Here is a 13,801-nt window from a genome sequence, read left to right as displayed (position 1 = left end):
GAAGAATACATCATATAGATGAGCCGTTCAGAGGTTTCTAAATGTGACCCATCCCCTTCCCTGCAGCATTATAGGGGTGTAAATGCTGCCGTTTCTTTTAATTTATTAGCAATTTTGCACTTCTTTTTTTTTTTTTTTTACTTTTTTATATGCTTAACCACTTTCAAAACTTCCTCGGAGATGTCTCAAATAGTTTGTTGTAACACCTGAGGCTTCAACTCGTGCTTGAATGCTTTGCTCACTCGTTTGTCTGCACATGTTGTTGGTGTTCTTTCTTTTATAATAAATATTTTATATTTGTCTTAGAACTGGATATCGGTCTAACCCTTTACACATTCGTATGGGTTTTGTGAGCCCTATCTGGTGGCACGTCCATGCAGTACATCGCTTTGTTCAATAGGTGTCATCTTTTGTCTTTTGGGCTCCAGTTGGAATTTTTTTTGCTGATTTAGGAGGCAAAATGGAACAACAACAAAACGAAACAAATAACGACCCCTCAAATCTTGTCAAATGTTTGGCGGGATCATGAGGCCTTCCCTAATTACTCTAGCAGTGTTATAAATAAGCTTTTTTTTCTTTTAAAAATCGAGTTACTCTTGCTGTTGGGCACCATGGGACTCTTTCGATGTTCCAAATGTTTTGGTATCTACCGTAAGGCCACACATTCTTAGTTAGCACTTGAAGTTTTTGTTTTTTTCTTTCTCAGGGCCATCATGCCTCGAGGCCAACTCATTTGCACTTTCACCCCCGTGGCATCAGACATGCACATGCTGATGACACAAAGACCAGTTAAGGCCAAACACTTGTGATAAGTGAAATGTTTCACACGTCCAGTGCAGCGGCCCATTAGGTAAAGCGCCTAAAACCATGTCCTGACCTCTGACCGTGTGCTCGTCAGCGGACACGGGGGCTTCTGAAGGTTAAATGTCTCAGAAGAACAGTTTAAATCGTGTTGGCTAATGCCCCGAGTGCCTGTAAAATGTCAGCTGGCTGTGTTAAAATGAGTTTTCAGTCTGGTAAAGACAGACCTCCCTAAGGTTAGTTTGAATAAAATCTAGGCAGAAAGACGGATGATGGGAATTGGACTGTCCAAGTTTGTTCCAACAGGATGCGATAGTCATTATTTGGACATTTAACTATCTCTCGTTTCTCCTAAAAATGTACAGTATGAGAAATGAGCCCCTCAGCCGTTGAGGTTGAATTGCTTGTTTTTGCATTCACACAATGTAAAGGTCACTTGGCACTTCACTTTAACGCATTTGAGTGACAGCATGTCTTAGGGCAGCCAGACACTGTGCATCCCCAAATGTTAATGTTCCCACTTGAATAAGCAGCACCAGGCTGACTTTTTATGGTTGTTAAATATTACTCCAACGTAAACTGTCTCACTTGAGCACAAGTTGCTTTACTATTTGGAAACGAGAATGCAACAACCCTCTGAAGTGTTTGATGAAGTCCTGCTGCTTTTGGCTTGTTTCTTTTTTCCCTTTTTAACTTGTGTTCTTTTTCTTTTCACCAATTTTGCTTGAGTTCCTGTTTACAATGAAATAACCACAAGAGGGCGCTAAAAGACTACACATGTGAATAATGTCCACCGGGGCGTCAAATGGTTATCTTCAGAATAAATGGAAGATGATACCAACCGTCAGTAGCAAACGAATAAAACAACTTTTTTTCCACAATTTTTTAATGCACTTAGAAATAAAGAAACATGTCAATCTAATTATATGTCACCATAGTTTTCCTCACAATTTAATGTGCATAAATATGCAGATTTGAGACTAAATTGAAGCTCTGAAACAAACAAAAGGTTGTGGTTAACAATTGAGCTTCTTTCTGTTTTCTGAAGTAACTGCTTACACATTTCTTGACCACATGTACTTCTTTTAAAGGCTGAAAAATAAGCTATACCCACTTAGCGCACAAAAAGTTAGACATTGGTGTTCATGTATGATCAATATAGATGACACCAGTTTGATGAATGTAAACTAGATTTCTAGACCAAAATAATTTCGAAAGGCCCTCATCATATTCAGTCCTCATGAAAATGTAGCGGAATATTGAAATCTTATTATAGTGGGGAAACATTTCTTTCATTTTACATCATAGTATTTGGATGCGGGTTCTCCTAACATGTACAACAGCAATAAAGTCACATTAATGAGCACCAGGTTTTCTTTCAGCTGGACGCATGTCCTGCCTGGAGCTTTGCCCCCCCCAAATCTGCGCTTTTCCCACTTGAGACCACCTCACAGACTGGATGCAGGCAGGCAGGCAGGCAGGGAGGGAGGGGCGATGGAATGTATTTGGCCCTGTGTGATGTGATTGTTTGCAGAGAAATGGGTTGACCTCGCCCTCTGATGCCACACACAAATGCTAGTTGTGGCCGAGCTCAAGGTGTGCGAGACGGACCTGCTGAGTGCAGGAGGTCTGGGACCCCTTCACCACTTCCTCCAGACGGAGAACAGAGGATCCAGTCAGCTGAAACCCGGATGGGACAATAATAATAAGCAGTCCAGCCGCCAGCACCACCTCATTTAAGGTATTCTTGAAACCTTCTCCTCTCACTTTTCATCATGCCTCACAGGCATGGCCAAACAGCTGCAGTCTCAATCGGGAGAACCCTGTATTAAAAAATAAATTAGTCTAGATGAAGTCAGTTACAGCTTGTACAGTTATTATTTCAATTTAATGTGAGTGCCACATTAGTTTATAGAAAGTTAACAAATGTTTTATTTTGAGGGATTTATTTGTGCAGGATGGGAGGTGGCGTTTACAGTGCATATATTTATTTACTGTATTGTTTACATGAGGGCGTGAAATCCATGTCAAATCATGTCAATCAAATCTCCTGGAGCAGAAAGAAATGTCTAAGCCATGAAAAGTATATTTTACTCCTTGCGTTGATACGAAAATCAAGCTTTGTGCGTTCTATTGTATTTTTCTGATTATTTCTACATGCCTAATTTTTTGCAGGTACGTTTTACATCGCAATTCGCACTTGACCGTCACAACATCCCTTTTCAATTGCAATTTGCTACATGGCCAAATTTTTGATGAATGATGAACACCTCACACAAAGTCATTCGTTGTGTGGAGAACATATACGCACAATTATTGGGCACGTTTTATTTGAATCAATAATCGATGATGGCAAAAGTGGAGTATATAACTTCAATTAGGTCTGTTCTGAGTGTGGTTTTTGTTAAGTGAAGCGTTTGGTCATTTGGAATTTTATGATGATGTTTTTCGACCTACATTTAGCAAATGCAAATCACTATTAAAAAGTTTACGATTTATAATATTTTACAAACTTACAATCTTAGACAAGCTACATCTGTTTGAAAATAATAATAGATAAAAAAAAATATTTGTCTAGTCTTATTAGACAACGAGTCTAATTGTTGACTGTGGTAAAAAAAAAAAACTTTTCAAAACTATAACCGCCGAAATTATAAATAATAAATTACAGTATGCTCCAAGTTATATGACCCCCAGTTCCAATGAATGTCAACAAAAGATCATATGGTGTCCATTCAATATCTGACGATGCGTAAATGTCTCAGTGGTAAAAGACAGGACGGACGTAAGAACCTCCCGCTGACCCCTTCATGTTTGCTCCCGGTGATGAGGTTTTCCGGTAATCCGGTCAATGTGATGATCCTCATGAATCTACGACGAGATTAAACATGATTGTTGTGTGACGTCGCAACTAGCGTTGTAATGACGTCACAGACTGGGTTCACTTTTTTAAAATCATGCAATTATTATTTGGCATTATGCTTGGACAACAATTATGTTTTTTTTTAACCTTTGGATCGAAGTCAAATTACACGGCCGTGTTCGAAAGGTTGGTTCAACAAAATGTATATTGAATAATTGTATTTAAAAAAAAAAAAAAAGCAACGAGGGGCCGCCCATGCAGTGGCAACTCGCACGGGACTGGCCAATAGGAGCAAAGGAGAGCCACGAGGGGGTGGTACTGTTTGTCTGAACCGGACTTGACTCCATTTGAGATGAAGGATGTGATGAGCGGGATCCAGATCGGGGCCGGCACCGAGTCGGTGAGGGCAACCTCGAGAGGAGCGAGCAACACTTAGGGAGCACAAATTAAAGCTGCAATGATCTGACTGAGCTACGGAAGGCAGCAGCTGCGTGCCCGCAGACACTCAAACCAGAACCGGTGTTATCCCAAATTTGTGCGCTGTGGATGGATTATGTTGACTTTTTAACATCTCGCTGAAACACGTGGACCGCTTCGATTCAGATATTCAAGTGGGAAATTAAAACAAGTTCTATACTGAAGAGAGGTGATGGTGGAGGGAGAAGGATGATGATCGTGGTTATTGCGGGGTGGACTGCTTGAGGTAGGTGCACTGCCCCAAGAGAGGACAATCAAATATTCTGTACACACTTGATGTCACTTATAGCTGCTGTATCTATTTTATAACATCGCCTCTTGCATATTTAATGTGCAGCGCTTGCTTAATCTGTGCAAAGTTGCGCCGTACACGTCTGACATGTATTAATAAATTAAACATTTAATGCAAGGTCCATGAGTGTTCAGTGGCAAAAATCTTACTTCAAAACAGAGTGAAAGGTCAAGTGAATATTTAATACCATTTAAAGTTCAAACCAATCATTGGTTACAGTATATAGTAGTTGCAATTTACGTTATTTGCGTGAGAATCGAAAAGATAAGGGACTACAACTCAAAGTTTTAAACTTTCATTCTAATCAAGACATTTGCAAATATCTCTAAGTTTCTTCATATTTTCAACTCAGTGAATGATTAATCGATTTTTGTTTTTGTCGGATTAGTGTGCATTGCTTGGAATTTGAATATTTAGATCATTCTTCCACCCGCTCTATGTACGTGCTATATTTATTTAGATTGTACAATTGATCTTTATATTTCATTAAACGATACAGAACAAAATAAATCAAATATATATCTATATATATATATCAGCAAATTTCCTTTGGATTGATGATGTTGTATTTTGTTTGTGTGTACATGCGCATGTGTGTGTGTAGGGAAAAAATGGCCAACGGAGGCGACCAGTTCGGCCTCGCTGAGCGTCCAGACTCAAACTGCACGGATTCTCCCAAGGAGAATAAACAAGACAGTCTCAGCAGTTACACTTTAAAATCGCCTGCTTCACCACAAACAAATTCCAGTCAGCTGGTAGAACCTTTGGATTATTTGCCGTTTGTTATAGTATTTTCATGGTCGCTGTTTGGCCTTTTATCCACAAGTTGGCGATGATGCAATTGATAAATCAAAATGTATTATTATTATTATTATTATTATTATTATTATCATCATTATCATCATTATTATTATTATTATTATTATTATTATTATTATTATTATTGTTATTATTATTATTATGATTATTATTGTGGAATCATTTATTTGTATGTTTTGCCGCAGGGCATGGAAGGAATAAAAGTCTTCCTTCATGACAGAGAGCTTTGGACGAGATTTGATGAAGTAGGTACTGAAATGATCATCACCAAGGCTGGAAGGTAAGGAGGAATTTCGTGTATTGACCCCAAAAAAAAAAAAAAAGTATCGCATTGCATGAACGTCTTTTATGACACTAACCGAAAATATCCTGATTCCTTTCCCGACACATTTGATTATTTGTTGATTTTATTTTCAGGAGGATGTTCCCCGGTTATAAAGTGAAGGTGACGGGACTCAACCCAAAAACCAAATATATTCTTCTCATGGATATTGTGCCCGGGGATGACCACCGATATAAGTTTGCAGACAACAAATGGTGGGTGTCAATTTTTTTTTCCATTTATGAGCAATATTTATTGAAAATATCAGAAGAATCCAGCGTTTAATTGCGTGTTTTTGTCTGCAAATACAAAATGGTTATAAGTGGGGTGACATTCTGGTATTGCTGTTGACATAATATGTTAAAAAATATATCATAAGGTTAAATCGCTCGTAAAAGTCAGGCCCTGTTTGGAGACCGGGCTGGCCTACTTCCCGCCTCTTGCATCCGTCTACCCGCCGGTTAAATCAGTCTGCGGAGGGTTCACCGGGCGGACAGACGACGCGGAACGGATTAAAGTCTCCCATTCAACGGAGGGGGTGGGGGCGATCCGATGGGTCCCACTGATGCGTTACTGCTTTCTTCTGCGCCTTTCCACCCCGGTTACCGTGCGCTAATTTACCATTGAGCGCGCGCAATTCAAGTACAACAACGCGCCAAGTAAGGTGAAATATATTTTGCAAGCTTCCACACAATGATGAATACACGTTACACAAAGGAAAACGTAAAACGCGTGTGGCGCCTTGCACATTAGCAGGACTCGGACGAAATGGCACAACCAAACCCAAATTCAATTCCATTAAAAAAAAAAAAAAACAGAAGCAGATCTGATTCTTTTGTTTTGTTTAATTTTCTAGTATTATTGTTTGCCTGTTTGAACGTGTAACCGTTCAGGACCTCGTAGTGGATGTGGCATGTTGTTTCTCTTTTTTGGGCAAAATGGCATTTAACGTGCAATTATTTGCCCATGTGTGCTTTTAAAAAGCAATTAAGGGCAATTGTCTCCAAATAATGTATTACTCTAATCGTGGAACAGAACGTGCAGACACTGTTATGCAAAAAATGTACATCATGCATGATGTAGAATAGAAACGTGTACATTAGAAAGCACTGAATTTGCCATGGTATTCTCATGTCTCATTTGAAAACATAAAATATTAGTGCTCGAGTCTAATTAAAGCATGAAGTGATTTGTCTGCAGTCGAGTACAGTGGTGCATGACCGGGTCAGACCTACTACTGTGACTCACTGCATGTCAATGTCTCACACTGGTGCTTACTACAGTAGCTACATTCATATTTATCAACTGTACATGTGTAGGTCAGTAACTGGTAAGGCTGAACCAGCGATGCCAGGCAGACTCTACGTCCACCCGGACTCTCCTGCCACGGGGGCCCACTGGAGCCGCCAGCTGGTGTCCTTCCAGAAACTCAAACTCACCAACAACCACCTGGACCCATTTGGACATGTAAGATCTGCTGCTTAATTATAATTATATCGAGTGCAATAATATGTAAGGTTGATTTCAAACGGCACAAGTGTCGTAGGACTCCTGCGGTGGCGCAATCAACCACTAGCCCTGCATTTTAAATAAATAGCAATGATGTGTTTTTAATTTTGGAAGAGTGATTGCATTGGATTTTAAAGCAGCAATTGTAAATAGAAGTCAGCAGCCATCATAACAGAACACAAATCAGCCAAGGGCCTCATGAGTACACACTGGTTCCCTTTTGCAGCGCCAATTAGGCTACCAGCAGCACTAACAGCAGGTCAACGTGTATTGTTTGAAACAAACACAAAACATCACATTTCCAGGCCCCTAAGTAATGAACCCAAAGACTTGTGAAGACCATTCATTGAGGCATGTCACCGGCGGACACGTCACTGCGATTAAATTGAGCCCCTCTGGATGAAGGCGCGCATGCTTGAGCCCAAACGCACGCGCACAAAAGGGTCAGTGATTCCTCTGAGAAAATTGTGTGTAGTTTACATTGTAGAGGGGCGAGTCCAAAACGCTATCCGGCTGCTTAAAATTGTGCAAAAGCTTTCTAAGAATTTTGAAATGAGTTCTTAAGAGACAAGCAAAATATCAGAAATATACAGTATAGTGCAGCTGGGTATCACTGCAAACAACAACAATCAAGATATAGCTAAATTGATTTCTCTGTCATGCTGTCAATCAAACATTATCAACAGCAAAGTAAAGGTAAAAAAGATCAAAATAAAGTTTCTAATATCACCCAAAAATGTTGATGATCAGTTTTTGAAGTCAGCCTCCCAATTTAACAAACTGTACTTAACAATCTTGGCAGAAAATATTGACCTCTCTGACAGTGTCAATTCATCGCACGTGGTTTTCCTGATAAAGCAGAATATTTGTTAAGTAGACAGAGGTTTTAGTTCTAAAAATTATATTTGATAATTGTATAAACTGTTGATAAATCATGCACAGTTTGAACACTAACACTTTGCTTAAATATAAGAGAATTAAAAAAACTGTACACCATGTTTAAAACTTTCAATTAAAATGTAGTGGATATAAAAGTTGAATTAAAATACATACTTAAGTAAATGTTTAAAAATAAACCATTCTTAAAAATTAAATGCAAATGATTTGAGCTTGAAAGTTAAATACAACTGAACTGTACCTGGGCAGCAGTTCTTTAGTATGCCACTAGATGGAGCTGATGTACCTTCAGTGGTATCTGTATCACACATTTGAGAATGACTGACTTTTTGAAAAACTATTTACCGTATAACATGTTCTGCCCTTGGTAAAGTAAAAATTCTCGCTTTTGATTCCACAGTTGTAAATATATTCATTTCGCAACATGTTAATTTTATTAATATGGCTTTAGTTCGCAGTGTTGTAGAACACCATTTTTTTCACAGACATGTGTATATATATATTTTATTTTTAGAGAGAGCGCTCACAAAATTGTAAGTGAACAAAAGTAGAACATCTTGTCTTCCCTCACTTTGATCTTGTGAGTTCCTTTGTTCAAAGAAACGTCCTCTTTGAAAGGCGTTAATCACCTGAAGAACCTGGCCTTTCTTCTGTGGGTGGAAACTTCGCTGATTCCTCAACCTCAGCCTCACCCTCTCAATCTCAACCCTGCGCAGATAATACTGAACTCCATGCACAAATACCAGCCTCGCATCCATATAGTCAAGGCGGACGAGAACAACGGCTTCGGCTCGAAGAACACGGCTTTCTGCACTCATGTCTTCTCTGAGACCGCCTTCATCGCTGTAACCTCCTACCAGAACCATAAGGTCAGTTTGACTTAGGGCATGAATGGCATCCAGAAGCAGCCTTAACGCTTGTCAAGATGAGAGTAAAATAATGACGCCTTTGTCATGTTAGTACTTTGTGGCGATGGTCCAGCATAGATTCATCACATCTGAAAATACTCAAACGACCTCAGAAGCCTTTTGTGTGCACAGCAAATTAGTTCAACCTCAACACACTCACAAAGCATTTGTACTCGTATGGTCCCACGAGGACATTCGTTTGCATAATACCCTAGCATCTTTTCCAAACCTTAACCATTATGAGAGGGTTTACACTTCTTGAACCAATTCCATCCTTAAAACAAAGTTTGGGCCAAAAATGTTTCCAACTGTCCCTGAAGATCACACACACAATCATATCCCAATGTTTGCATTATTTTTGTGCAAAAAGCTATTTTGCATCGTTTTTGCCTGTATGTAATTACTCTGTTGTGGTAAAAAGGTCGTGTGTGTGTGTGTGTGTGTGTGTGTGTGTGTGTGTGTCACTCTAATGACCTGTTTCTATCCCTTGATCTTGGCTCATGCCATTTTACACTCAGTCCATGGAGACTTGAAGCCCCTTAGCTTATTTAGGCTTTATGCGGTTGCGACCAGCCAATCACCTTTGATAGCAAACTCTAAAAGCTGTTACTAATTCCTTTACACGATTAGTTGATCCATTGCTGTTTGCGCTCGCTCATTTCTTCATTTCCTCAGGGGAAGTGATTGCCAAGCAAAATCGAGAATATACAGCAAAATGCTTTTTTGAATAATTCTAATATATATGAAAGGATTAATAATAAAAATGTACAAGATCCTAGATTGTCCTTACACAATGAGCAATAATGTGGCGTTTATTGATGATGGATATGATATTAATAAATAAAAATAGGATACATTGTTTAAGAGAATCTTTTGGCACCATCTAGTGAAAAAATGAATAAAGCAACAGAGTATTATGAAAAAAATACAATATGTCTTTTTTGCATTGAGCAGTAGCATTATTTTATTTTGAAGTCTAAAAATCAATCATGACGTATATATCCTAAAATGCATTTGCCACAGTAATTTGACTTTATCTCTGCTGAACTTTGTAGTCGCTATCTCAGTCATCAGCTACCAGCGTTCTCACACAATCTGCAGTCAAACGCAAGCATGAGAAAAGTTGGAAGACCTTCACATCAAAGCTCAGAACCTCTAAAAGCTTTGGCCTGAAAATGCTTAAACCTGGCGACTGTTTGGCTAAACAGTTTATTCGGTGTCAGCTGGCGAGAACACTGTCCTCTCCGTCAGGAACGTCAACGACTGAGGAATGTTGGCCGTGCGAAGCTCGAGCGGGGCTGCTTTTAACATCTACAGGGCCCCCGCTAATAATAAACCATGGACTTTCATTCGCAGGGGAGAAGGTTTAAAAGGGCCCGCTGCGTCTGTGTGCATGTATGGTCCTGTGGATGTGCTGCGTCTTAATGTCAGCACTAGTCTATAAAAGAGATCCTTTGTTTTGTCCTCAGATTACTCAGTTAAAGATAGAGAACAATCCTTTTGCAAAGGGCTTCAGAGGCAGTGACGACAACGAGCTGCACCGCATGGCCAAACTGCAGGGGTGAGTACATACGTGTGCGTGCGTGTGCGTGTGCCAGCACCTATGTGTACGTGTCAATCAGTCAAATGGGATCAAAATCATTGTCTACAAACTGAACAGTCCTTCCTGTTACACTTGAGTGCAACAAGGCAAACCTGACAGGCTTTTTTTTTTCGACATTATTAACAACCTGTTTTCTGCATTTGGTCATGTGACATATGCAAGATGGGCCGAGCTTGCACTGTGATGTCATTTTTGATTGACAGCAAGCGGCAAAATGGCTACCCGCTGATCAATAAAAATGTGGTAGATTTTGCTGTTTCATTCCTATTCCACTAAACTCAAAATGATTCACTCATCAAAAGTAGTTGTTACCCAGTTCCAAATGTAACAGCAGCCGTCTTTGATTTGCGACTGAAATATATTTAAAATGGTTTTGGGATCCATAGTTGTCTGTATATTTGTAAAATTGATAAATACAGGCAATTATGATCACTTCAACTACATGTGAAAATTCGGACTCACCTTCTCCCCACGAATAGCAGTTGTCCACTGCTACTACCCAAGCTGCCTCCTCCTCCTCCTTCTTCTTCCCACTCTGTTATGATGGTGCACATATGGTGTGAGACTGCATGCGTTGGCTTGAGCCAAGTGGCAAAAGATGTGAGCTGCTGTCACCTGAAGCTTGACCCTATAGCTGGTCTTCAGAGTACAGCATGAACCACACAACACAATACAACACAGCACAACACCACACACACAAATGGTGCAGTGATAGACCAATGATAGCGCACTCCTGCTTGTGAATCACACTGTCACTCCTCATCAACTGCTTGTGTCCCAACCTGATCTCCACTATGGCAGCTCCACTTGTGTCGGGCAGTTTTGTTAGTGAGCCAATGAGAGAGCCCGTTACTGGAGGGAGGGGGCGCCGCTGTACAGTGCAGAGCAGTGTAGCCCCCCCCCCCTCCCTTTTTGTTATTGTGCTGCTTTTGGTTTGCGGAGATGATCCTATATCCGAAGTGACACATGGCTGGATGTTTATTTTTAGAGCGGCAAATTATCTCACAGCGGCCCTGGCTGTGTTTGTGCGTGCATGTGTCTGCTTGTGCGTGTCACTATCTCAGCGCCAGTCAGCGAGATGTGGCCCGCTGTCCCCTACATACCACAGAGTTCACAGAGAGGGCTGTGTTTACAGAGAGAGATCAGAGCTGGAAGGATGGAGAGCGCTTAAGTAGACTTGAAAGAGAAAGACGAAAGGGTGTGGGGGGGGGGGGGGGGTCCGAATAATAGGATCAGGCAAAAATACCTGAATGTTAGTCAAAAACACAATCCGATTCAAATTTGTCCTTATTGTGGATTCTTTCTGTTTTCAGGAAGGACTACCCGGTAGTCCCTCGCAGCACGGGGCGCCAGAGAGCGTGCTCGGCCGGGAGTCCCTTTGGCGGGGAGGTGAGGGTTCTGAGGGGCTCGCCCGAAGCGGCCACATCGCCCTACAGCTGTGAGAACGGCCTGAGCTGCAGTAGCAGCCCGCAGACGCTGCTGGGGGCTCCGTCCACTCACTACACTTTGTCTCATCCTCAGCACATCCAACAGGCTCAACTTTACCATTGCACCAAGAGGAAAGGTAAGAGTGGCTCAACTGTTCAGCCTGTAGGTCACCAGTGTCACGTTACAATCATGTCGGAGGTACTCTATTACACTCGCCTGTACAGTACTTGAACGCCGGCATATTTGTGATTCGGCATTTGCAAATTGGCATTTTTAGATGTCCTGTTCTCTAGGCGGTCCTTGAATACACCGCATGCGTTTTGAATGATCTAATAGAGTTTGTGTAAAGTGCTCGCGCGCTTATTTGTTTGGCCTTGTGTGATGTCAGCAGTTTTTCTGTTTTAGCCCCATACACTTGCAAATCTTAGTAATGAACCTCATATAAAATTGGTTCGTTTGTGTCAAATATTACAAGCGTTTGTGCTCATAAACAATGGTTCTCCACTTTACATATTCTGTAACATCCAGCATACATTCATTATCCTTACCAATATATTGCGACCATGTCATGAATATCTACAGTCTAAACATGGCAAAGATTGTTGATGTCTAAATTCTCCAAGAAGACGTAGTACTTGACTTCAGCTCAGTGCCAACTACAGTACAATGCTGTGACCCATTAGGATCATCTGACAAACATGAATCAGCCACTCTTTACTTTTTGTGCCTCAGTAAATGTCAAGCCTCAAAACGAATGCAATTGTCTTTTATGTGCACTTTTGGTGCTCGGCGTAGCAATAAAACGCTTTTAAAGTAGCACCAACTTTCCCTGCGCTGATTTAATGTCACAACGTTTTCTCTCTGTACAGTGGAGGAGAACTGCTCCACAGAAAACTGCCAGCACCCTTTCAAGAGAGCCTTCCCCGCTAGCTCACGAAGCCCGGGCGACTCCTACTACCACTCCTCCCCCTTTGCGCCTCCACCGGCGCCCGCCCTGTCTACTACCCCCGGCCCGGCTCTCACAGACGCCCCCTACAGCTCCGACATGGGTCAGCGCCAGGCTTGCATGTTCGCCGGCTCGGAGAGCAGACTCGATGACCGCGGCTGCGCATCCTGGTCGTACCCTTGCCCTCTGTCCTCCGCCATGACCCCCGTGGAGCCCTACCCGCCATATAACCCGCACCCCCCCTACAGCTCCAGCCCGCAGGGCTCCCGGCTCAGCGGCGTAGCCCAGCACGGCTCGCCACCGCTGGGAGAGGCCGTCACCCACGACCTATACAGGAGGCAGAGTTCGGAAAACAGCGCAAGCAGGCATCACAGCCCCCCTCTCCACAGAGAGTATCCTCGTTTCACCCCTAACCTGTCACCCCCGCTCTACCACACGTTGGAGACGCACACACACATCAGGTGCGGCGTCCCCGAATGGACCACCGCCTCCTAAAAAAAAAAACTCATTCTTTGTGATTCTCCCAATAGATGATCTCACCGCTGTGTCATTTTGTGCTGTGCGAATTGGTCACGTTTTCCTCCCCTGTGCTGCTGGGAGCACCGCGTCGTTAAAAAACCAGGCTCGGACGCGGCCACGTTCTACTAAAGTCCAGACGTTGAACAAAAGCCCCGCAAGGAACATCAAAGTTGTGTTTTATTGTCTTTCCGTAACCCAATGACTGATGTCAACCAAATGTTTGCACTGTGAGCCCCGTTTAAAAGCAAAGCCTGAACAGAACAGGCTGCTTTTTTCCCCCTCCGCTTTCCGTCAGCGTGAAAGATGTAAATTGTGACTTGTCGTCAGACATTTATGGACCAAAATAATCTCACGGCAGAAGCCTGAGGGGGACCCTATTCTTTTATTTTATTTTTAAATCTCTTGAGTGGAGCAAAG

The 13,801-nt window shown here is 41.8% G+C and overlaps 1 protein-coding gene across 2 annotated transcripts; it reads left to right on the top strand.

The window, feature by feature from the left end:
* The first annotated feature begins 4,027 nt into the window (after positions 1 to 4,027).
* Positions 4,028 to 13,784, top strand: tbx5b (T-box transcription factor 5b). Of its 2 annotated transcripts, XM_085909605.1 has the most exons (9): positions 4,028 to 4,367; positions 5,038 to 5,188; positions 5,438 to 5,532; positions 5,670 to 5,789; positions 6,894 to 7,041; positions 8,697 to 8,849; positions 10,358 to 10,449; positions 11,805 to 12,055; positions 12,789 to 13,784. In XM_085909605.1, the coding sequence occupies exons 2-9, from the start codon at positions 5,045 to 5,047 to the stop codon at positions 13,358 to 13,360; spliced, it is 1,575 nt and encodes a 524-aa protein (XP_085765731.1). In that variant the 5' UTR covers positions 4,028 to 4,367; positions 5,038 to 5,044; the 3' UTR covers positions 13,361 to 13,784. The 2 variants fall into 2 exon arrangements, with proteins under 2 accessions (XP_085765731.1, XP_085765732.1); XM_085909606.1 differs by lacking the exon at positions 4,028 to 4,367 and having other exon boundaries at positions 5,037 to 5,188.
* Positions 13,785 to 13,801: the final 17 nt, after the last annotated feature.

The sequence above is a fragment of the Syngnathus leptorhynchus genome, chromosome 4, assembly GCF_054491065.1.
Source record: "Syngnathus leptorhynchus isolate UIUO chromosome 4, UIUO_Slep, whole genome shotgun sequence".
NCBI classification, from domain to species: domain Eukaryota; kingdom Metazoa; phylum Chordata; class Actinopteri; order Syngnathiformes; family Syngnathidae; genus Syngnathus; species Syngnathus leptorhynchus.
Note: the sequence above shows the minus strand (reverse complement) of the source record. Positions and strands in the feature narration are given on the sequence as shown.